The sequence below is a fragment of the Oenanthe melanoleuca genome, chromosome 3 (assembly GCF_029582105.1).
Source record: "Oenanthe melanoleuca isolate GR-GAL-2019-014 chromosome 3, OMel1.0, whole genome shotgun sequence".
NCBI lineage: Eukaryota > Metazoa > Chordata > Aves > Passeriformes > Muscicapidae > Oenanthe > Oenanthe melanoleuca.
In genome coordinates this window covers 59012433-59034650 of record NC_079336.1, presented here as the reverse complement: position 1 = coordinate 59034650, position 22218 = coordinate 59012433, and the positions used below count along the sequence as shown (strand labels likewise).

The 22218-nt window shown below is 41.0% G+C and overlaps 1 protein-coding gene across 1 annotated transcript in view; it reads left to right on the top strand.

The window, feature by feature from the left end:
• AIG1 (androgen induced 1) overlaps positions 1-22218 on the top strand; it is a 122571-nt gene that overhangs the window by 89077 nt on the left and 11276 nt on the right. The window contains exon 4 of the mRNA XM_056486286.1: positions 20146-20261. Coding sequence (XP_056342261.1) covers positions 20146-20261 — 116 coding nt within the window. The remainder of the gene's footprint in view (positions 1-20145; positions 20262-22218) is intronic.

Genomic DNA, 22218 nt, shown 5'->3' with positions numbered 1-22218 from the left:
CAGACCCTGCTGCTAACACAGAAAAAAGCTTCAGGGTTGGGGGGAAGTTATTCTTCAGGCTTCTCCCAGCCTAGCTCTTTCCTCTTTTGATGTCCTCAGATGCTCCCAAGGACTTTGGGGGCTTTTTGAGCTCAGCTTAGAGCTGCCTGCCAGTCCCATTGGGTGCCATTTCCTCTTCAAAGAGCTATTCCTGCAGCTGCTCCCTTCTGCGCAGGGAGCGGAAGCCTTTGAAATTGCTGCAGCTTTGCTGCACAGTCTGTGGAAACAGCTCGCATCAAAAAGGAGAGGAGGAGAAGTGCTTGTATCTGTTTAAATTAATTATAGAGGCTCCAGCAGAAATGTGAAGGCAAACAGAGAGAGGAGACCTGATTTGTGGGGTACTTCTTAGAAAATCGATTGCTAATCTCTGCATCGACTTTCTGCTCCTGGCACAGAATGAAGCAGCCGTGCCAGAAATTCTTTTTACAGGAAATGTTCTCCAATGGGACAGACAGACAACGTGTGATCAGCTCAATAGCTGCAGTGCTGCTAGGGAGCACCACAGGGAGGTTAAATCTTCAGGTGCTTTGACAATGGAAAGGTTCAAATCCATAAACAACATGAACAAATCACTTCAAAAATTATACCAAAACCTTTATTCTCAGGCTGGGCATTCTCTGAAGTTCCCTGATGTGCCTGAGGGACCTGTTTGGCCCTGCAGCAGCCCAGAAACCAGGCCCCATAGAAGTCCCTTCTCTCTGTCTTCCATCATGTGGGAGGTGCTGCACAGAGGTGGTTGTGCTCAGCAGTGATTGCACATGAACTGTCGGGAAGAGGATATTGCATCAGGTGAGTGTGTGATGAGTTTCTTACCCCATGATGTGGATCAGAAATTGTCCTGGAACATGCTGAAAAATAGAAGGATTGAAACACATTGGGGCTTATTTTTTGGCCTGCAAGTCAGGTTTGTTGCTTCCAGGTGTAATGGAAGAGGAATCATTCCCTGCGTGAGGCACTAACAGTGGTCAGACTGACAGACTGTTAAACTGTTTTGACCAGGAGAACTGGAGAAGACCCTAAAGACAGCAGAATAATTGCAGCCTTTCCAGCAGCCCTGTAAGGCTGAGACTCATGGCAAGTACATGCTGGTCTTTGCATCAAATGAGAGAGAGATTATGCAGCGTCCGTCTTCAGAGGAGTTTGAACTACGGTGTCCTTGACTGTGTGGTGCCAACATCCTTCATATGAAGTCATCAGAAGCAATGAGCTTGGGTTCAAATGTTATGCTAAAAAGTGGGTTCACTCTTAACTGTAAGATTTATCAGAGGTTTTGCCTGAAAGCAACTGACTTATAGGAAGACTCCTGGTCTGCATATCTGATTTGGGGAAATAGGCAATATTTCCCTCTATTTTTTTATTCCTTTGGCTTAATCTTTGTGTAGAATATACTGTGGAAATTAACTTAGCAGTAGCAGTGCTACATCTGCATTCAGTAATACAGGGAGACTGAAAGTAGAGGTTTGGGTTTCATTGCTTCACACATTCCTCAGCTGTGGTTCAAGTCTGTTGTTGCTTTGGCTTAGGGGTCTGGGGACATTGTGCCAACAGCAGAAACTGATCTCAAGTGTCGGATGTGTGACAGATACTGTGGCATGAACTTAGGTGGCATCTCCTCATTCCTCAGTTGCCCTTTGAAAGGATGGAACAATCTTGTAGCCAGAAGGTCTCAAGCTCCTTTGTCCCAGCTTTGGGGCTTCAATTGCTGCTGGTTTTAGTCACGACAGAGTTGGATATGAGCAAATGTTGGGATAATGATGTCTTGATACTTGAGGATTCAGAGGTCAGTGGACCCTAAGGTGTGCACACCATTTTAGGAAGATTTTAATAAGCAGCTGATAGTTAAGAGGCCAAAGCAGTGTTCTGAGCTTCCCTCATTAGAAAGAAGCAATGTTCAAGTTACCAGGCTTGGATGCTTCTGGAGTTACTGTCCATGGATAAATGCTCTTTACAGAAGGAAATACATTTTCCAGCTGTGCCTTGCAGAATTCTTCCATGCTTTTGCTGAACTGGGAGAAACAGGTTCATTTTGGGGCAATAATGGAGATGGCTTTTCTCATAATGTACCAGTCTTAATAGCATATTCTGTCTGCAGTGTTTTTCTCTGCCTGATACATTTGGCTGCACTAAATCAGAGTGAATTTATAATCTTTTACTTCTGGAGGAGGTGGCAGGAAGGCAGATGACTACAGTACCTCTTATAGAATATTATTATAAAAGAAGTGTGAATTACCTCCTAGCCTCTCATGCTGTTGAAAAATTGATTTGAATGACATTTTCAAGGTGTTGTTTCTAAGACATTCAGTAATTGTCATTCATCCATGAATGGTTAGTGAGATGAATAACAAAAAGTTGTTTTGGATTCATAGGAGGAAGTGTTAAAAAATAACATTTAAAAAAAAACCCTGGTTATGCTAAATTCTTCTGTATATCTAAACAGCACCAAGGTTATCTTATTGGTTTAGGTAATTCAGTAATTGTGAAAATGGAAAGATAATTTCCATTTGTGTGTGGACTCTTAAGAGTTATCTGACATGGGCAGATGCATACAATATTATGGCAATGTGGCTTTGAGGAAAATAAAGCAAGCCTCCTTGCTGGCCATTCTTTAGGCAGATATATAGCAGCATTGCTTTTGAGTTCATTCATCCTTTCAGCAAGCAAATGTCAGAATTCAAACATGGCACAGAAAGAGAGGAGGGAAATGGGTGAATCTTAGAGGACTTCATCTATGAGTGGAAACCTTGAAAATAATTGACCTGCAAGGAGACGTGTACTTACTGGGTAGTTGCATGTAGGCTTTAGGAAATGCTTACAATATATTTCTTTCTGAAAATATTACAAAGAGGTGGCATGGCTCAAGAAATCAGAATACTTCATCAGGATCTAAAGAAGATCCAGGTAGTTCTCACAGACACATGCTAATGGGTGAAAACAGCAATGCATGTTATTTTTAAGGTGCATGGCATTTTAAAATTGGTGTTATCTTGGTCTGAAAAATGGAAGGAGTTATATAAATGCAAAACATCTCCCTGGGCAGCACTGGCACAGCATCAGCACTGTCTGTTTAATGTTTGCCCCCCATTAGGCGGGGCTGAGATGGGCAATGTCCTGGGAGGGACACAACCAGGCCAGCTGAGCCAAATTAACCCTGCATCCTGGGAAGTGGCTGAACATTACTTGCTGATGGGAAGTAGAGACTAATATTTTTTTCTCTTTTACTTATGCACATGCAAACTTTTGCTTTAGTAAAATGCTTTATCTCAACATACTGGTTGTTTTCCATCTTGTTTTCTGTCCTCTGTCCCACTGGAAAGGGGAATGATAGGGCGTCTTGGTGGGCACCTGATATCCAGCCAACTACACACACATACATCCTCCAAAAATATCATTAGCAGTGCTGAGCTTCCATCCTGTAGGTCTGATTCACAAAACTTATATCTGCACGAAAGCCATCAGTAAAGCAAATACTTTTTGGTTCCTTACAAGAAAGATACTTATGCTGAAGGAATAGGTTTCTAAGGAAATGCTAAGAGCACTTAATAAAAAAAGTCTTCTACCTATCTACTTCTGTAATATCTGTTTACAGAGTGTGCTTTGACTCACATGTCTCCATCTGCTCTGTTCCATCTATCTGTGATTTTGCCATGCATACATCTGCTTGAGATGCGAGGTAAGTTGCCCATCTCTCACTGACAAGTAAGCAGAGAGCATAAGTATTTTTTGCCACATTAATAGCAAGAACTTGCACTTGTGATGTGCATTGCATTGTCTCTAGTGACTTCTGCACTTTGCCTACCCTCCTTATGTTACCTGAGCTCTGGATGTCCAGTTGGCTTGGTTTTTGCCACTGCTTTATTTTTTTTTATCCTTTCCTTAAAAGACTCAAAATGTTAAAAATACCAATAATGTGGGTTATTTCTTTTCTCCCATTCCACATTTTAAACTAGAATATCCTTAAACAATAATACTTTTTCTGCAACCTGCATAGGCTATCTTCCTTGGAGGACTTCATAGCTGCACTGTCTCCATAAAGTCTTGAGATTTATGTGTCTGTGAATGAAGCAACACCTTATCGTGTGTGTAGTACCAGAATAGAGCATGGAGAAGAAAGACAGGACAGGGAATTTCTTTCCTATCAAAAGCCAAACAGGTCTTCCACTGATAAAAGCTTTGTTAACACCCATATTCACACTGTTCAGCACAGGTGGAGAGAGGATGGAGAAGCTGAGCAGCGTCCAGGCAATGTGAATCTTGGAGCAGAAAGAGGGAAAGGGATTTTATAGAGAAAAGAGGTGGAAGGTGGGAGGAGAAAGAAAACTTCAGGTTGTGATGGCTCATCCAAATGAAGTTGACTGGGGGTTTTCCTGCTCTCAGCACAACCAAGGCACCAAAACAGTAGTTGAAATGATTTAGGAGTCCTTAGAGGGCAGAAAGCATGGTATCAAATACTGAAGACTTTTGCCATATTACAATTTATCTAATTTTTGTTTTCTCACTTTCAATTTGAAGGACTGTTGAATACATCTGGAATTGATAAATGAATGAATAGCCTGCCACTTACAAATCCTCACCCAAAATGAAAGAATGTGGCTTCCTATTAAATGGAAGATTACTGTCCCTACATAGGCAGCAGCATTAGCAATGAGTCCAACAAAATTAAAGAGCTTTCTGAATGCTTTGACAAATAGAGTGCTAATGGCCTTGATGAAAAATGGCTTTTAGCAAGATCTTCCAAATATTTCCTCCAATTTCAGCTATATTTCAGTCCCACTACATGCATCTTTTCTTCTCAAAGGAATTCTAACAGTCATTGGGACATTTTTCAACATTATTGGTCAATTACATTACCACCAGAGCTGGTCACATATTAAATTCAAACAAAGTTATGGTTCCCAGAGACAGAAAGCCTACTGCTTCATGGACACTGGGGCTGGAAAAGTCATGCCAAGGGAATCACAGCATGGCATCATCATTTTTTGCCTTCCCACTTTTCTAACCTGGGCTGCCATTGTACTAGGGACCTCAGAAGCAGTGCCAAGATTCCATTACAATTAGTGTTAGGTTTCAGAGAGTCAGAAATTGGAAGGCTCCAGGGCCACTGGGACTGCAGAAGTCCTGGCAATGGGATCACTGCAGAGCACCCACATTTCTGCCTTCACACCTTACTAATCTGTATCACTCAGGGTGATATGGACCTCAGCCTTGGCACCAAGGTTCCATTATTGTTAGGATTAGGGTTAGTGTTCAGAAGGGCAGTTCAGCTCAGGAGACACAGGGCCTGGAAAAGTCATGCCAAAGGAATCATGACAGGGCACCAACATTGCTGTCTTCAGCCTTCACACCTTCCTAATCAGGAGCACCCATGATGATGCTGTGTCACAGTAGGTTTAGGTTGGATATTATGAAAGGGTTCTTCATCCAGAGTGTGGTTGGGCACTGGAACAGGCTCCCCAGGGAAGTGGTCACAGCACCAAGCCTGACAGAGTTCAGGGCTTGTTTGAACAAGGCTTTTAGAAACAGGTATGACTCTGTGCAGGGTTAGGAGTTGGACTTAAGTGATCTTTGTGGGTCTTTTCCAATTTGGGATATTCTATGTTTCTTTACTTTTTAATGTAAAAAGGTGTTTCTGCTTCACTAAAATAAATACTTCAATTTTTTTTTTCTTTTTAGGTGGAAAAAGTAGAGTTGGTTTTACTTGAAAATTTTAAAAAAGGGCTAAATCCACATTGTTTGCATTTCACAGAAATAAAATATTTTTGTGTCAACCCTTGCACCACAAAAACAGCTGTAAGCAGTTAATTTTCTGCAACTCTCAACACTTGGAAAATGATTTACTGGCCAAAACAGTTCATCATCTGTCAAGTGCATTGGGGAAAGTACAGTAGAAGTCTCCTTCAGTCCTTCTGCCTGGGGAAGAAGCTTGTATCTCAGCTACCAGCAGAGATAAAGGATCAGTAGGGGTTTCCTGAAGGATCAAGGCACAGGTGTTAGTGCTGCCACTTACACACTATATGTGAATAATTTATAGTTACAAAAACTCAGTTCTGTTTCAAAAACACACTGTTTCTATTAGCTTCTTTAGACTTGTGGTTATTCCTAAAGGTGTTGACTTTTCCTGGGTAGGGGAGATGGGAAGCAGTACAGAAACTCTTCACAAATACTATGATGATGTTTCTGGCTCCCTAGTCAGGATGCATCCTTTCTTCATTCTAAGATGTACCTAACTGAAGGCTTGCCATGAATCCTTGAATCTCTGCTATATGAGTCACAAAGATGCATGCTGCTAAGCCTGAGTTTGGGTTTGTGGAACCTAAGTTGCCCTGAAAATGAAGTCCATTGGTTTTAAGCCTCCAGTTGCTCTCTGCTTTCACCAGAAGAGAGTGGTCAGAACAAGAATAAATTTAACAGGCAGCAGCCCAAGTATTTCTCTGGCCTTTTTGTGTTCCCTCTAGCTGGTTTACATTGACATTTAAAAAGGCAGATGAGCTCACATTTAATAAAAATTTTTGAAATAATCTGCTTTGATTGGGTGCCTAAACTATTGAATTTTATCCACATGATTTTCTTCTGCTGCCATGAATGTAATAGGTCAGCATATTGATGCTCCTAAGTAGCTGTGTGCTTTCCACCAATATTGTTGTGACCTCCTGACAAGGGAGTGTTATAGTGGGCTGAGCCCAGTGGAAGGCATCGCCAGCACCTGCATTCCAGTTCAAAACCCATCACTGTTTGCCTTTTGCTTTGGTTTAGTCAGGATAATTTTTCTGTATGCATTTCTTCACCAATAACGTGCAGTTTTTTTCCTTCCCCACTGTCTCAGAGAAATATTGTAATGGTTAATTGGAATTTTTATATGAAGCATACTGACAGTCAGAAGTTATTTTAATTAATAAGACCATTACAAAGAATTATGCTCTGGTAATCCTAACAACTGATCCCATAGGGTTGCCAAGGGTGTCTTACTCCACTTATCCCAGTTCACTAAAAAGTTTGGAATTTTGGTTTATTTCACTTCTTTGTTTTGCAGTAAAATGGCAAAGTGGTAGTTGATATTCCTGAGATGACAAAGCAGTCTGATGCACTGGAGAATGTGTTAGAGATAGCTGTTTAAAGTTTAAGATTTAACTAAGGACCATAAGGTAATATGAAGTCTTTCTATAGTAGTGCCTGTGCCCTTGGACATTGCATCACAGCAGCAAGCTTTTCCTCTTACTTTGATTTTGTTCAGTAGTGAAGGTCATTAAGAGGTTGGTTATAGGGCTGAAGAAGCCTGCCCAACAAGGCAGTCCAATAGGTCAAGTAATTAAAATACAAATATTACTCTACTGCCAGGTCCCTTCTGCAGAAGTGCCAGTACAAGGTTTAGTAACCTATTAAGAATGCACTGCAGCAGCAGCAGAGGAGGAGAAATCAGAGTGCCGAGTGTGCGTACATTATGTACCCTCTCTCTACCAGCGCTGCTGCCAGTCACACAGGCCGGGTTTGATCACTTAGGTGTTCTTGCTGAAAATAACACTGGCACAAGACCATGCCTAGAAACTTGCAGAAGTGAATTACACACGTGGGTGCCCCTGAGCAGCAGGGTTTAACTACTTGCTAGCAGTGACTCCAAGGTCTTAAGGCAAATACAATCTTATTTGTGGGGGGAAAAAATGCCCTGGGGAAGCCCATAATGAATAAACCAACAGTATTAGGTAAGTCTCTTCTTTTGGTCTGCATTTGTAATGCTCTTAAGTCAGTCCTCCTTCCCAGTCCTGGGAGAGTAGTTGCATCCTTCCAGTCTCCACCATGGGCTCCTCATACCTTGTTGTCTTGGCTTGGCACAGACACAATTCTGAGCCAGTCAGTCTTCAGCAAGCATAGCTGAGGCGGCTGCAGCTCCACTTTTGGAGAGAGAGGCTGTAACCTGCCTTTCTCAGCTAGCCTACTGTTTGGAAGAGGTCTCACTTCTCTTACCCAGCTTCTTGTGCCCTTCTCTCACCCAGCTTCTTGTGCCCACCTACCCCACCATGCTGGCATGCTACACCTGCACTGTAGCCCAGTGCACTTGAGGTGGTTCTCAGGTCTTTCTCTTAGCAATGGGGTTATCCTTAGTGCTTCATCCCAGTGGAAAATACCACTGCTATGGAATTCAAGGGTTCCTAATTAAGTGTGCATTTTCCCATTCCCAACAGACACCATTCCCCAGTATGTGAATCAGATAGGCAACTTGGGGTTACAGTTATTCTTCCATTGCACATTTGTAGTGATCTTCCTTGTTTAAAAGGGTTTGTGCTGCAATTCTTGCACTTGAGTACTGCAGCAGAAGAATGTTACAGCTAACATTATGAAATACATCTAGTGACTGGTTAGTCCGTTCTCACCTCAAAGGCATTACCATTATCTTCTGCTTCAAACACCCATTCATTCACACACCATTACTGTGACCACTAACAGTGAGGCAAACATGTAGAACTGGGGATTTCTGACATCCCTCTGCTCCCCAGTTTAAAAATGGTGAGTTATATTTCTATTAAGAAAATATCGAGAGTCTTCAGGAGAGAAAATACTCAAGAGACACTTCAGAAGGGCAGAGGGCAGAAATACTGCAGGTCATCTTGGTTCATCTCTCCTTCCTTTTCTGCTCTTGCCCAAGAACTGAGGGGTGGTATCAAAAGCGATATACAGAATGCAGCAACTTCTTATAGTCCCAGTGTTGGCCAGGAAGTGGAGATGGACAAGAGACACTGAAGGCTCACAAGGCTGGGTATAAAGGCCAGTGACCATAACAGCCAGGCCATTAGAGTCATAGAATCAAAGGGTCACTGAGGTGGGAAGGCACCCATGGAGACTGTTTTGTCCAAACCCCCTGCTCAGGCACAGTCAGCTGGGGCCAGTGGCCTTGGATAATATCCAGTCGGGTTTTGAATACCACCAAGAATGGGGACTCCACAACCTCTCTGGGAAACCACTTTCTGTGTTTGATCACCCTCAGAGTAAAAAAGAAATGTGTTTCTTATGTTTAAAGAAAAATTTTCATGAACCATTTGCATGTGTGGGTGACCTCTGTCCCAATGCTGGCATCCATCCCACATCACAAAGAGCTCAGACCAGCTGGAGCATACATGCCAAAACTCCACAGAAGACTGATTGCACAGCTTTATGAGCAGGTGCTGCAAAGGAAGTTCTGTCTGGAATTCCTGTGGCAATAGGGGAATACAGATAAAATTTATAGCACCAAAAAAATGCATTATGATACTACAATTATCACCAAAGTGATGGATTTTTTAGACCATATTTATCAGGGTCATGGGAAGGAAACCAAAGATTATTTAATTTTAACTACCTTGGACTTCATCTGGAAGGCTGGAGCAGAAGTTCTTGAGGACTTTACTCCATGATAGGATTCCAAGCAGAGCAAGAAATCCTGCTTCCTTCAGTGTTCTCCCGAGTACAAGACTTAAAACCACTCATCCCATTGCAGCCCTGCTGTGTACACATTGCTCTCCCAGCAACAACTGACATTACAAATGGTGACTGCTGTTGTTCTGCTCCTCTGCTTGCTAGGAAAAATACTGTTATGTGGTTAAGAAGAATCACACTTTTTTCCAGTTCTCCTACCTTTTTCACATTTAAAATACAAAAGCCATGCAGGTCACTGACAGCTCAATGAGATCAGCCTGGCTGGGGACAGAGCTGTAAGTGAGGGAAGCAGAGACAGGCATACCAACATTGAACTGAAAAGAGGCAGTCTGCAAAAGAACCCAGAGAAGCCCATAGCTTTAATACTGTTGATGTCACAGCTCCACTGCAACCTGATCATCTTGGAGCCCTTTGATACTATATATGTTCAGTATCACTGTCTTCTTGTGATGTTTGTGTATTGCCCATCACTGTAATCCTCAAAAAGGTGTTTGACAGCAAGAAAGGCCACTTCCCACAGAAAGATTTTTTTTGTTTTTTCTTATCAAGCTCTCCATTATCTGTGTTAAAGCAAGATTACTTATGTTTACAGAGTTCAGAGTCTAAAAAAGAAACGAAATGTGAAAGATAAACTCTTTACAGCAGTGTTAACGTCAGTTTTATTTGCATCTTCTATTTTACAGTATTTCGTAAATATGTACAGCATACATTTGCAGATTATGATATCAATGTCCATATTTTCTGAGAAAAACAGAAAAATAGAAATGTGTTCTGTGTAAGGATTGAAGTCGGATTTTGCTCTAAAAGAAAACACTGCTGGTAATTTACTGATATTTAACACTGTAACAGTATAACCTTTAGTTACATGATGTATATTGTTTTCAGCTCTCTTTGCTTGGCAGGGATGGTTCATGGAAGATATGAATGCCATAGTACAGGCATGGGTGAATGGCAGAGCACCTGTCAGTTTCTGAATATGTTCCTCTTCTCCTGCCCTTCTCCCTAAATGTGTACCTTTTCATGCTTGTCTAAACTGCACTTCAGCCATGCACTGTGTTTGGATTTTAGAAAGAAGTGACGTTATCAGGATTCATACATATTTAAGAACAAGGACAAACACTTTCTTGCATACTATACTGGTTAGCACTGAGATATTTCTTAGTCCAAGCATTTGTAAAAATCATGCCACTCTCTTGAGACCCTTGTATTTATCTGCTTTCAATTACATTTGAAGTATTCTGAAAGTCTCCTATACTAATCCTATCCAAGTTGGAAGCCACATAGCTCATGCATGAGACTGTCAAACATGAGTAGTTGCAGATGTCAGTGCACCAGTGGCAGGAATCCAGGAAGATAGATCAAGGCTTAGTCACTGAAAAATACACGCCAGCACATCTCAGATACATAGCATTGTAGCACCTCATGAGGAAAACGTGTCGTGACAGGAAATCAATAATCTCTTGAAGGCGATTTGTTTTTGAAATATTCTTGATTAATTATGCCAGGGTGTGTTTGACAACTTAGCCTGATCCAGCCTTAACCTAATGCTTTTTGCATGAAGCACTATTGTTACTAGTCTCATAAGTCAAATCGGATGGTTCAAGTTGGGTTTTAAAGGGTCAGGCTATAGATTTTGTAATGTCTTTATGCCCGACATTGCTGTCTTTACTATGGTGTGTAGGCTTTTACTATCAATCAAAATAACAGGTGTTTTAAGATGAACAATAGCATTTACAACTAATTGCATTTGAAGCAAAATAACTCTCCTAAATAAAGTGTGTCATATAGTTGGTAAAACAAGTAGGTAATGTCAGTGTGTTTTCATGGCAGAAGGTGTTCATTCAGGATGTTCCCCAGGCTTGTTTGTTCATGTGGCTTCTTTTCAGAGGACAAGCAACTCTAGGAGACTCACAAGCAGGGCTGCATCTCTGTCCTTCCCTTGCCTTCTTGCACAAACTCATTTTCTCCCTCAACAAGTTTTTCAATCATATGTGCTATTCCATCTGCCTTCCAAGCAATGCAGGAACCCAGCCCATGCCTCTAGGCTTGCCTATGCCCCTACCACATACCCCCTCTTCCCTGCACCTCAGCACATGCTAGTGCCTTAGTCACTCCTGGTCTTAGTAATCTGGTGATGCCACTAAACCCAGCCTTGGCCTTCTGCATCCTGAGCACAGAGTGCAAGTCCAGCAGCTGCCTTGGTGCCTGGCCATGGCTTGTCACAGTGTGTTGGGTGACTCGGCAGTAGCTGCTCCTGTGCACACAGGCATGCACTTCTGCCTTGCAGCCAGGTACATCCTGTTTAGAGGACTCAGGGCAATGCATGTCCAGTAAAGCTGGACAGACAGACAGATTGTTGGATGCAGTAGTAAGTCTATTCTCACCTTGATCTGCTACTGCTTTCTGTAATACAACAAAAAAGGAGGTTAAGTCCTCTAGAGCTATTTGTTAAAGGAGTTAACATGCACAGTGTAAAGAAATCATGAAATAAAGATAATAACGATATCTGTGAGATAAATTGTTTGAACCACATTGCAGATAGTTGCAATCACCATGTGATAGACCAAAGTTTGACCTTTGGCTACCTCACCTACACAGCACCCAATAAATCCAGTCCCTCAGTAACCACTTCCAAGATTTTAGATTTCCGAATAGCATCAGAGAGTCACCACTTGAAAAAGAAACTGAGAAATAATGGGGTTTTTTTATTTTCCCAAATGTGGAATTTCTTTCCCCAAATTATACTGGCCCAAAGCCCAGGACAAGCAATATTTGGTCTTGGACCAATGACAGATTCAGAGTCCAATGTTTTCAGGTTGGAAAGAAGATACTTTGGCTATCATGAAGCCAAAACTATCCCTCTGTGAAAGCCTTAGTACTAGTCCTAAGAGATTGCAAGATGTTAGGATTTAATACAGAATATTTTATGTACTGATAAATTTTTCAAGATAGTTAAAGAGATTTAGAAAACATATTTATATGAATTATTTTCCCCCTTTTGAGGCCTTTGAGTCATGGTATGGAAGAAGTTCACTTTTCAGGGAGAGGAATACTATTTTCCATGATTTAAACCATTGGTAAAATACATCTTCAAGCTCTCTTTTTTTTTTCCTTTTTTTTTTTTGCTAGGAATACATGAGGCTCAATGACTTTACAAGCTCTGCAAAAACAGTAAAATATTCATTCATGCAAATTAGATCTTGGTAACACATGTGGAAGTCTCTGTGTGTGTGTGTGTGTGTGTGTGTGTGTGTGTGTGTGTGTGTGTGTGTGTGTATAAACATTGATTTTAAGGATAATTTTAAGAGGCAACAATATATTTCTTTGCCTAGATAAACCTTTTTTCAAATAGTAGTTGAAGAAATTCTAGGGCAGGTGGTTCAACTGGCAAATAAACTGAGAAAAAAATGTAGAAAAATTACTTTGCATAACACTGTGATTAATGAGTGCTTCTTGCACATGATATATCTGTGTGTATATTCCAAGTTGTTAGTAGCATGTTTTTTCTAAGGATTCTATGGCTAAAATAAGGATTTGAGTTTGAAAATATATTTGGGTCTGCAAGGTTTACTCATCCATGGCTGAGTGCACAGAACCAGGACTTTGTTGATTGTCTTGTATTTTAAAAGTCTGCAGTCGAGTTTCTGCTGGCAGAAGCGGACTAGGGAGTTTGGTCATGGCACAGAATGAACAAGAAAGCCTGGCTAAGGGATCCCAGCAAAAGGAGAGAGTTGATTTACGTGACATTGCACTTGGCATATGTTTAATGTTATCTGCATATATGGCAAGCATTAAAAGTAGTTACGTTGAATTAAACGAAGTTAAAGAAAATTAAAGACATAGCAATGCTGTTGCACTTTGCAACATGGCACTGGTTTTCTGCTACACTGTATATACTGTGTCTGGTCCCTACCCTCATCTTGTTTCAAGTCCAAGTGACCAAGATTCTGTGTGTCATGTTAGAGTATTAAGGATGGGAGCTGCAAGAAAGCAGCTTGGAGCAGCAGGAGCTGAGATGAAAGAGAGACAGACAGTCAGAGGGAGGCAATTGAAGAAGCCTCCGAAAGCAGAGGGGAACCAGGATAGGGGGTCAGTCAGGGTAACAACTGATAGATGCTGAAAGGGACAAGATGTCTCAGAGCTATAAACTTGAAGGATTAGATTGGCTTTCATACCAGTTTTTTTATATTTCTCTATACATGCTTGCTCATCTTAGGCTAACACCCGGGAATGGAATTGAGGAATGTGATGTGGTTCTTCATTTCTCCATAGCTACCCTACATGACCTGGAGTGAGGCATGCTGTCTCCATCTTGCCCTTCTTCAAAATGGGGATAGGATATCCTGCTCCTACAGATCAGGGCTGCTGTGAGGGTATGTTTAGTAACGCTTTTGAGGCGCTGAAGCGCTTTAGTGATTGGCACTGTGGAAATTCTATAGATAAACACCTATGTATAACCTCCCTGACACTAGTACAGTCATAGGGTGAAATCAGATTGACACTGCTATTTCAATATATAGTATATACTGCATGTGTCTGAAGAAACAAGAGCAAAGCTGACAACATCAGGTGTGTGTGGAGAAAGTGATACAAATCCACTTAAGTCAGGAGTGCAATGTCCACTGTGTTTTTCTACAGAAAAGAGGAAAAGAGGGGTAACATTAAAGAAGTGTTAATTTTCTTTTCAAAGAAAGAAACACTCTCATATTGATTGAAAATGGTTATCTTTGGCTTCTGTGTGTTTTGTGGCATTGTAAGGTATTGGTCTTTGTTTAGATCATAAAATACTTCTTCCTCCTTCCAACCTACCATAACAATTAGTGAGCCGTCTGTGGCTGCCTTGGAGTGCATCCTGTGCATCAGCATGTCTCATTTAATAGTCATAATTTCTCATTTGTAAGAGGAAAAGTGCTACCAGTGATTTCAGTCTCTTAAGGGCTCAGGCTCACTCAAGGATTCCAATTTATTATGCACCCAGCTCTGATATCCTGCTGCTCTCTTTATGGATTAGGCTGGCTTGGTGGAAGGTATCATTCTTCAGACGACACATAAATACTCTCTTGCCAGCTGTTCCTTTCTCAGAAGTTTCTCAAGGAGTAAATCATAATCATGCCTTTATTTTACTAGGTCCTGGTCTGGTTTTCCTTGGTACTCTGCTAGGACCATGCAGAAAAATGAGCTTTATTGCTACTGTTACTGTATAAATGACACTGATTAGAACTGTAGGGATTTTTAGGCCTATTAGTATTGGTTTCCAGGGTGAACACACTAGTAGTGGTTTTAAATTTAGAGAAATAGGCATAGGTCAGTTTGCTGCTGGTTTCTCTGTAAAAATCGTGTCTCAAGGTTCATAAACCCCTGAGAGGGAAGAAAGAGTGGCAGACAGACTTTCACTCATTCTGATGTGGAGCAGCTGTTTAATAACATAATCTTGTTGTGAGTTCACAAGAAAAAGGGAAGGGTAACAACCTGCTGATGGAAACTATATTTTATAGGCAAATTGTAAAAGAAAGCAGAGGCAGCCAGGAAGCACAGCAGTTTGCACAGAAGGGTGCAAAGAAGGGGAGCACTACCAAATTTATACCAGCATAAGTCTCAGGCACAGTGGCAGTGTGCTGCAGGGTAGTTTCTCTAGCAGATGTGGAAGCTGCTGCCCTTGCCAGGGTAGAGGCTTTGGCATGGACACAACTTTGGGTGGCAGATACAGCCTCCAGGTCCTGGGCTGTACCAGTTCTGTGGGTGACAACTGATCTGCAGCCTCCTTGTTGCAGGGCACACCAGCACTCCCAGGAAGCTCCCAGTCCATCAGTTGAAATGGTGGTGGACATCAAAACTGCAAGGCTTCCTTTCTTGTCATTGGGCTTTCAATGACTTAAGAGCATGGGCTGAATGTCATGTAGCCTCAGAGGTGCACAGTATTTCCATTAAACTAAAGTGTCCTATACCTTGTAGTTTTCAGTCTGATCAAATTGAGTAACAAGTCACAGTCTGTTGGTTGAAGTGAATTATAATCACAACTTTTGTGATCTTCGAACAGTTTAACCATTCCTACAGAACTTCTGCAAGCTACCTGGACATCTGAGGTGCCTTTGGAGACTGAACTTGTCATGAAGATAGTTCTGGACAGTGTGACCAGGTCAGGATGATGACTTGGGAAGACATCACTACCATTTTTGTGCTGATAATACATAAAGGAGTCAATTTAGCACCTCTCGAAAAGTTTTAGGATTCCATTAAAAACACAGTTAAGGAAGGAAGAAAAGGCCAAGTAAGGTACTGTTGAAACCAGTGTTAAAAAAAGCAGCACTTACTGGTTGGAAGATGAAATATATAATCAGGCTTTCAAGAATGAGCACTTAATTGTCTAAAGACTATTACAGAACTCATTGTTAATGTACCTAATTTGCATAAAATCTTTTTTTCTAAGTAACTGTTGCAGAACACACCTGAAACAGGGAAGCACAGCTCTCCATCATAGCTCAGCTTCCCAAGCCAGCACTGCAGTTGTGGTGCATATTTGTAATGTGATTTTCTGGTCTCAAATGTCATTAGGCACATATATACCATGTGGGGTGTGGTACATATTTTAGTAATATCTTTTAAAGAGTTATTAAAGACCAGAGTTTCTCTCGGGAAGCTGTTACTATGGCTCTAGGAATTAATCCAGCTGCAAGATCCCAGGATGCCTTTCTTTATACTGTGTGCTAATTCAGCTTCACTCAGAGGTTGCTTCTTTGGAGTCAGTCTCCAGAGTGTCTTGTGGATCAGATTCTCTGTATGATAACCTTCCTGCACATTTCATCCAGGCTCTGTGCATTGTGTTGGTTTTCTAGCAGTTGGAGATTTGGCAAGCCATATTTCTTCACCACTTGTAGGTGATGGGTCCTTGGAAGGCAATGCCATGTGCTAGACACAGAATGAGAGGAAGTTGTGGCTTTCTACTCTGCTGAGACCAGCACTTCCAGCAAAAAGATTTACCAAAGCTGCCCTTCCAGCAGGGGCAGGCAGTGAGGGGTCTGAGCAGGGCAGTGCTGTGGCTGGGTGATGGTGGCTTTATGGTCAACTCTTCAGCTCACAAAGTGGTCTTGGCAGATGAATCCTTCAGAAAGGGGTAAAAAATGGGTCTGAGGGCGGCTGTCTTGGCATTCCAGAGAATAAAAAGATTTGTGGCTGTGAGGACACCTTACAGATAGCACCACAGTCAGCTGGAGAAGCTGACAGGGTACATTTTCTTGGAAGGAGATGCAATTACTGAGCCCTGAAAAATCAAAGTCTAAGAGCTCCTGCTAATGATACAGGGTTTGATATTTCCCCCACTGGAGATATCTGGCTGCCTGAACCTAGCTGGGGGCTGGGGACTATCCTGAGTGTGTGGTCACCACAGGGAACGTGTGCAGAAAGGGTTGCCTTCCTGGGACAGTGGGAATGATGCTCCCTGCTGTGGCCACAGCAGTGCTCAGCACAGGTCTCTTGTGTCAGCACAGTCATACAGGCAAAGCTATCTCATGGGGGCAGCTCGTCTCTGTGGAAGGAGAATAGGATGTCCAGGTAAAAATATAATTTTGCTTGTAATTACTTAGTCCATATTAAAAGTGCCGTATCAATATAGCATTAATTAGTAGTGCTAGCGTAGTTTACTACTATTATAATATTATACTCTAATTGTATATTTGCTCTTTTCCTAAAAACTTTTATTGGTGCAAAATGGCAACTACTTTAAAGCTGTTAGAGCAGCTAATCATCCTTACTGTTTAAACCTCCTTGTTATTTGAACTTCCTCATTCCTCAGTCTTCTCTGAAGCAAGCAAGCCCCAGGAGATCCTTTAGCAAACAAGGTGAGAAATGTGGTTTTGTCCCCCCTCTTGCCAGTAAGTAAAAGGGATCAGTCCCGGAGGTACCAGTCGGGTATGTTTGATCGGCACGGTGTGATCTTTAGGCAGGGCAGGGAAATATCAATGCTATTTTCTCTCTAAGCCTCAGATTCCCACTGGCCTGTTTATTCAGAAATCAGGTGGCAAAAACATTCGAGGATATGAAATCTTAGGCTCCCTGCAGAACACCCAGCCCTGATGGATCCCACTGCAAGCACATTTGACCCCTGATCATCTTCACAATGCTCCAGTCTAGAGTTTTAATTGGCATTGTTGGATAAAAGGTATCCCAGACTACAAAATTTCATGTTTTTTAAATCAAGGAGCTGAAATGTAGAGAAAGGAAATTTTATCTTGGTTGTGGTTTGGTAAAGGATCTGAAGCAGCTTTTTAGAGTGGCACTTTCACAAAAGCATTTTAAACCAAAGTTCATACTCCAAATTTGTAAAACTGCAGTGTTGGCATGTAGCATTGGCATTTGCTCTAACAGACTGAAACTAAAGATACGCATCTCTGATTTTCTCCTTAAATTTAATTCCACTGTACTTTTAAAGGGATTGTGTACACAAGTTCTTTAGTGGCACAGCTCATTGTATTTCTCCCTTACCCCTTACCTTTAGAAAAGAGCAGAAATGATAATTTAGGAAAATAATAACTTATTTTATGATATAACCACAAAAATTGGGAGGAGGGAACGGAGAAGAGTATTCTAGATTAAGGCTTGATTGCGGAAATTATTTTAACTACATTTTAATTGGTAAGCTGTTGAGTTGTTATCATCAATGAGGAACTCATCAACAAGCAGTATCAAAAGCAGTAAACATTTACATGGAGAAACTGAGCTCACAAGCTCTGTAACAGTCTTCCATAGAGTGCAGAGTCAAAACTAAGTGACTGAATTACAAGAATACATTGTACAAGGAGTATCAAGGGTGGAGTTTGGAATTAATAGTTGTTGTTTTCTTCTGGTTTTTTTTTCTCTGAATGAATTATGGGGGCAGGGCAGGAGACATTTGCACAGCCTCCAGCTGCACTGCTTTGGGGGCTCTGCAGAGTGAGGCACTGATCTCTCTCTTCCTGGAGACCTTTTCCATACAGACACAAGATGTCAGTCTCCAGGGCTTGCTTTGCTGTCAGTCCCTGATCAGGGATTCTGAAGGTCCTCTGCAGCTCATAGACCTCTCATCTAATGGTGGCACATTTATAGCAGACCATATGTAAAACATCTCTGCATTCCCTTGATGCTGAATTATACCATTTAAAGGGTGGAACAAGCTGTTAAAAAATGAAGAAATTGAAAGCTCCCTTAACTGCTGTATTATCCACCTGACATTCTCCAAATGCTAGTCATTAATTACTAATGCCTTGAAAATCAGAGCAGATATCCAATTCAGTTATGTTACATCTCTCAGCGTGAGCATTTCCATTATGTTACCATTTCCCATTCAAACCATTCTTCTTTGCAATTTTTAAAAGCTTAGACCCCACTGTTTCTTCTCAGTTGAGCCTGTAATCCACACAAAGGTATTTCTAGTCCATGCCTCTCCTGTCTGCATGTGTCATGCAGGTGAAAATCAATGTGGGTTTACATTGTAATTATTGCAAACTTAAAAATCTGACCCTACAGCATCCCCCAGAACTACATGACGGCAAAATGTGTCCAGTGTATGCCATAACTTTCCTTTCCAATTGGTGATCAAGTACTTGGGAAAGGACTGAACATGGTTTAGGACTTAGGCTGCCCTTGCAGTCCTTATACCTCGAGGCCTTCCTGTGGAGAGGTCAGAAGAGTTCACAGTCAGTCTTACCAAGCCCTAGAGCTAAGCTCTCAACTGAAGTAATTCCCTTTAGATGCCAGCAAAAACTTGGCCCCATGGAGGCAAGGCAGGGTATGTTTCTGGAGTCACCACTAATGCCGGTCTTAAGTGAGCTGTATATTCAGAAATTATGGGGTTTATTTCCTGGCACATTTGTTCTTCACTTATGTATATTTTCTTGCCTGCCAGCACTCTGAAATGTAGACACTGAGTGTGGGGGGCAGGCTGGATGCAGTTTTTCATGCTGCTGACATTAATTGGAGGAACAGGCCTTCTCAGAAGGGGCAGTGTAGGAAATGTGTATGGGAAAATAACAAAATAAAGAGTTTCACAGCTAAATAAAGACAAGTGGCTGAAAATGGTTTTTACAGCTTTGGCTTTCATATGATTCATTTGGGAATCTACAACAATTTTGTGCAACTAACAAATTAAGATTCACAACACCTTTCTGAATATAATTGCTTCTGTCTTGCAGATGGAGGAACAGAGGCATTGATGCTATCGTTAGAAAATATGTCTCCTGTTTTCAAGTCCCCAGACTGAAATACATTTAAACCTAATTCTCAGAAGCATTAAAGACCTCCATTTATATTCATTCATTTGGCATTGTTTGTACTTGGTCTCTGAAAACCAGATGCATTGCCTTCTAAATAGAATGGTCAAAATAACTGAAGTGACATGGCAGAGATCACAGAGCAACTGCAGGGCCAGACTGGGGTTGGGACCTGTGTGTCTTCATGACACATTTCCTTTTTACTCACTGAGTATTTGCCATGGATTCCTGAACAAAAGGAAAAATGCATTCTAGTTACTCAGTTTTCCTCTGCTCTATCAAAAATACTGGTTGGGTTATTGATCAATTTTATAGTTACTTTACCTTGTCTTTCTAACCATCAAGACTTGTCTTCAGGTATCAGCAATTAAGTTTCTTATTGTAGAATTGAAATGAAAATATAGACAACCATTTGTATCACCTGCTTTTCTCCATTGTTTTCTTTTTTTTTTTTTTTTTCCAGCACACAACAGTTTTGCCCTTTGTATTAATCGAGATGAGAACAACACATCATCAGTATCCCAGCAGGAGCTGTGGACTGGCTGCAGTGTGCACCTTCGCTGTTGGCTATATTTTATGGTAAGGGCTGTACATGCTGTGTTTTCACATTGTATTGGGGGTTTTGTACTGCTAAATTTGGGCACATATTTCATTATGGATATAATCGCTAACAGATTCACGCCGCATGCCTCGTTTGGTCCAAGACCTGGGCTTTGTCTGGTTTCCCCAGATGCTTATATTTTTAGAAAGTATATGCCAAACCTCACACAACAGGAATTTGTTGAACAATCCCATGTAAGCAGTGGTCTTTCCAAGGGTACATTTTTCAACCTTTTTTCAAGCTAAATGTTTTTCTTGGACCTTAGTTTTATTGCTTGGGGTTTTTGTTCTATCAAATAAAATTTAGAATAGGCAAATTATTTCCTGCATCAGTATTTAAGCAGCAACAGAAAAGATAGAATGCTGTCTTTTTTCTTTCCTAGTTCATAAATTCTTTCTGTAAAATTGATTACAGAATAAGTCAGTAATCCAAACACTCTAAAGTTTGTTATAAGAAATGCAAATGTCGGTGAGAGAGAAATTGAACTAAAACAGAAATAATCTTTCTTATACAACACTAAATTAAGTCTTTGGGCAGTTTCTAATCAAGGACCTGACTTGCATGACAGAGTTAATACACTTTGATCACCCTAGTATTTATTTTTCACTAAACCTTTGTTTTATTTCTGTTTCTTCTTTGATGCCATCTGTCCTTTATCCTTTCTGTATTTCATGACCCCCATTTCATATTCTTTCTTTTCACTTCACAACATCCTTCTCTCAGTTAAGAAGGTATTTTCCAAAACTTCCGCCAACCAGAAGAGATAAAACTAATGTGAGAGTAACATGGTCTCAAGGCAGTGCTATCGCACTGCTTCAACTATGCAATTTGTCCCATTGGTCCAGTGAAAGAGAGGTCAATATTCATACATATCCACACACTCTCAGTGATCATACAATGCTGTTAATCCAGCTGAATAATGGATTATTATGGGATGTTGTGTCCCAGGACAGCAGCCACGTTCTGCCATTTGCTTTTATAAACATACATACCCTTCTTAAAAAAGAATAATATTTTTAATTGTAATAAGGGCAGACATGCAAAAAGGCACATGATTATCCCTTCAGGAAAAAGTAATTATGTTTTTAACTCATTCATAGTGATGCTTAACTGTGATAGTTCTAGACCTTCCTCTAATGGTGCCTGGGGACAGATTGGCAGAGTTACCTATGGCTTGACCTCCTCTGGCAACTCATGTTTTCTCAAAATCATCTAAGTAAACACATGTAGTATTTATTAAGAATTTAAAAGTCAAACAATCCAGTTTTCCAAGTGAAATAAAATCAGATGTTTCTTAAAATCTTCTAAGAGTCTGTTACAGTATCAGATGCTTATCTAGCTTGATCCTGCCTACTACTGTGCAACTGTATCCTGCAACTACGAGATTAAAGAAAATCATAGGACAAGTAAAGCAGGAGAAGATTCTGCATTAAATAAGTACTGCATTAGTAATTACCCAGGCACAGACTATGGTCATCTCTCTTTGCTTTTGCTGTTTATTGGTTTTGCCTACACATATATTATTTCCAAAATGGATAGGGTTACTCTCAACTGATTCACATTCTTCCAAGTTGTGATTTCTCTTTAAATGAGATGAGACAATCTTAAAAGTTCATCCTGCTGAATTATGCACATAAAACCCATCACTTGGACGTTCTGCATTTCTTCAGCCTGCAGGTGCTACTGAAGACTCTTATCCAAGGTGTGCTTGAGGCTGCAAGCCAAATCTTGGTCCCATTATATCAATATGATGTATCATATTCACAGGTTGGAAAAATCTACCAGAAAGTTTGAAAAGTGAGGAGTTGTCATCCCTTTCATTCAGGGTGTGCCTTCTTTTCACAGCTGAAATCCACTGTCTTCCTGTTGCCAAGTGACCACGTTGCAGTAGAGACCTCAATCACTCAGAAGGCTTGGAATTGCTAAATTTGGATT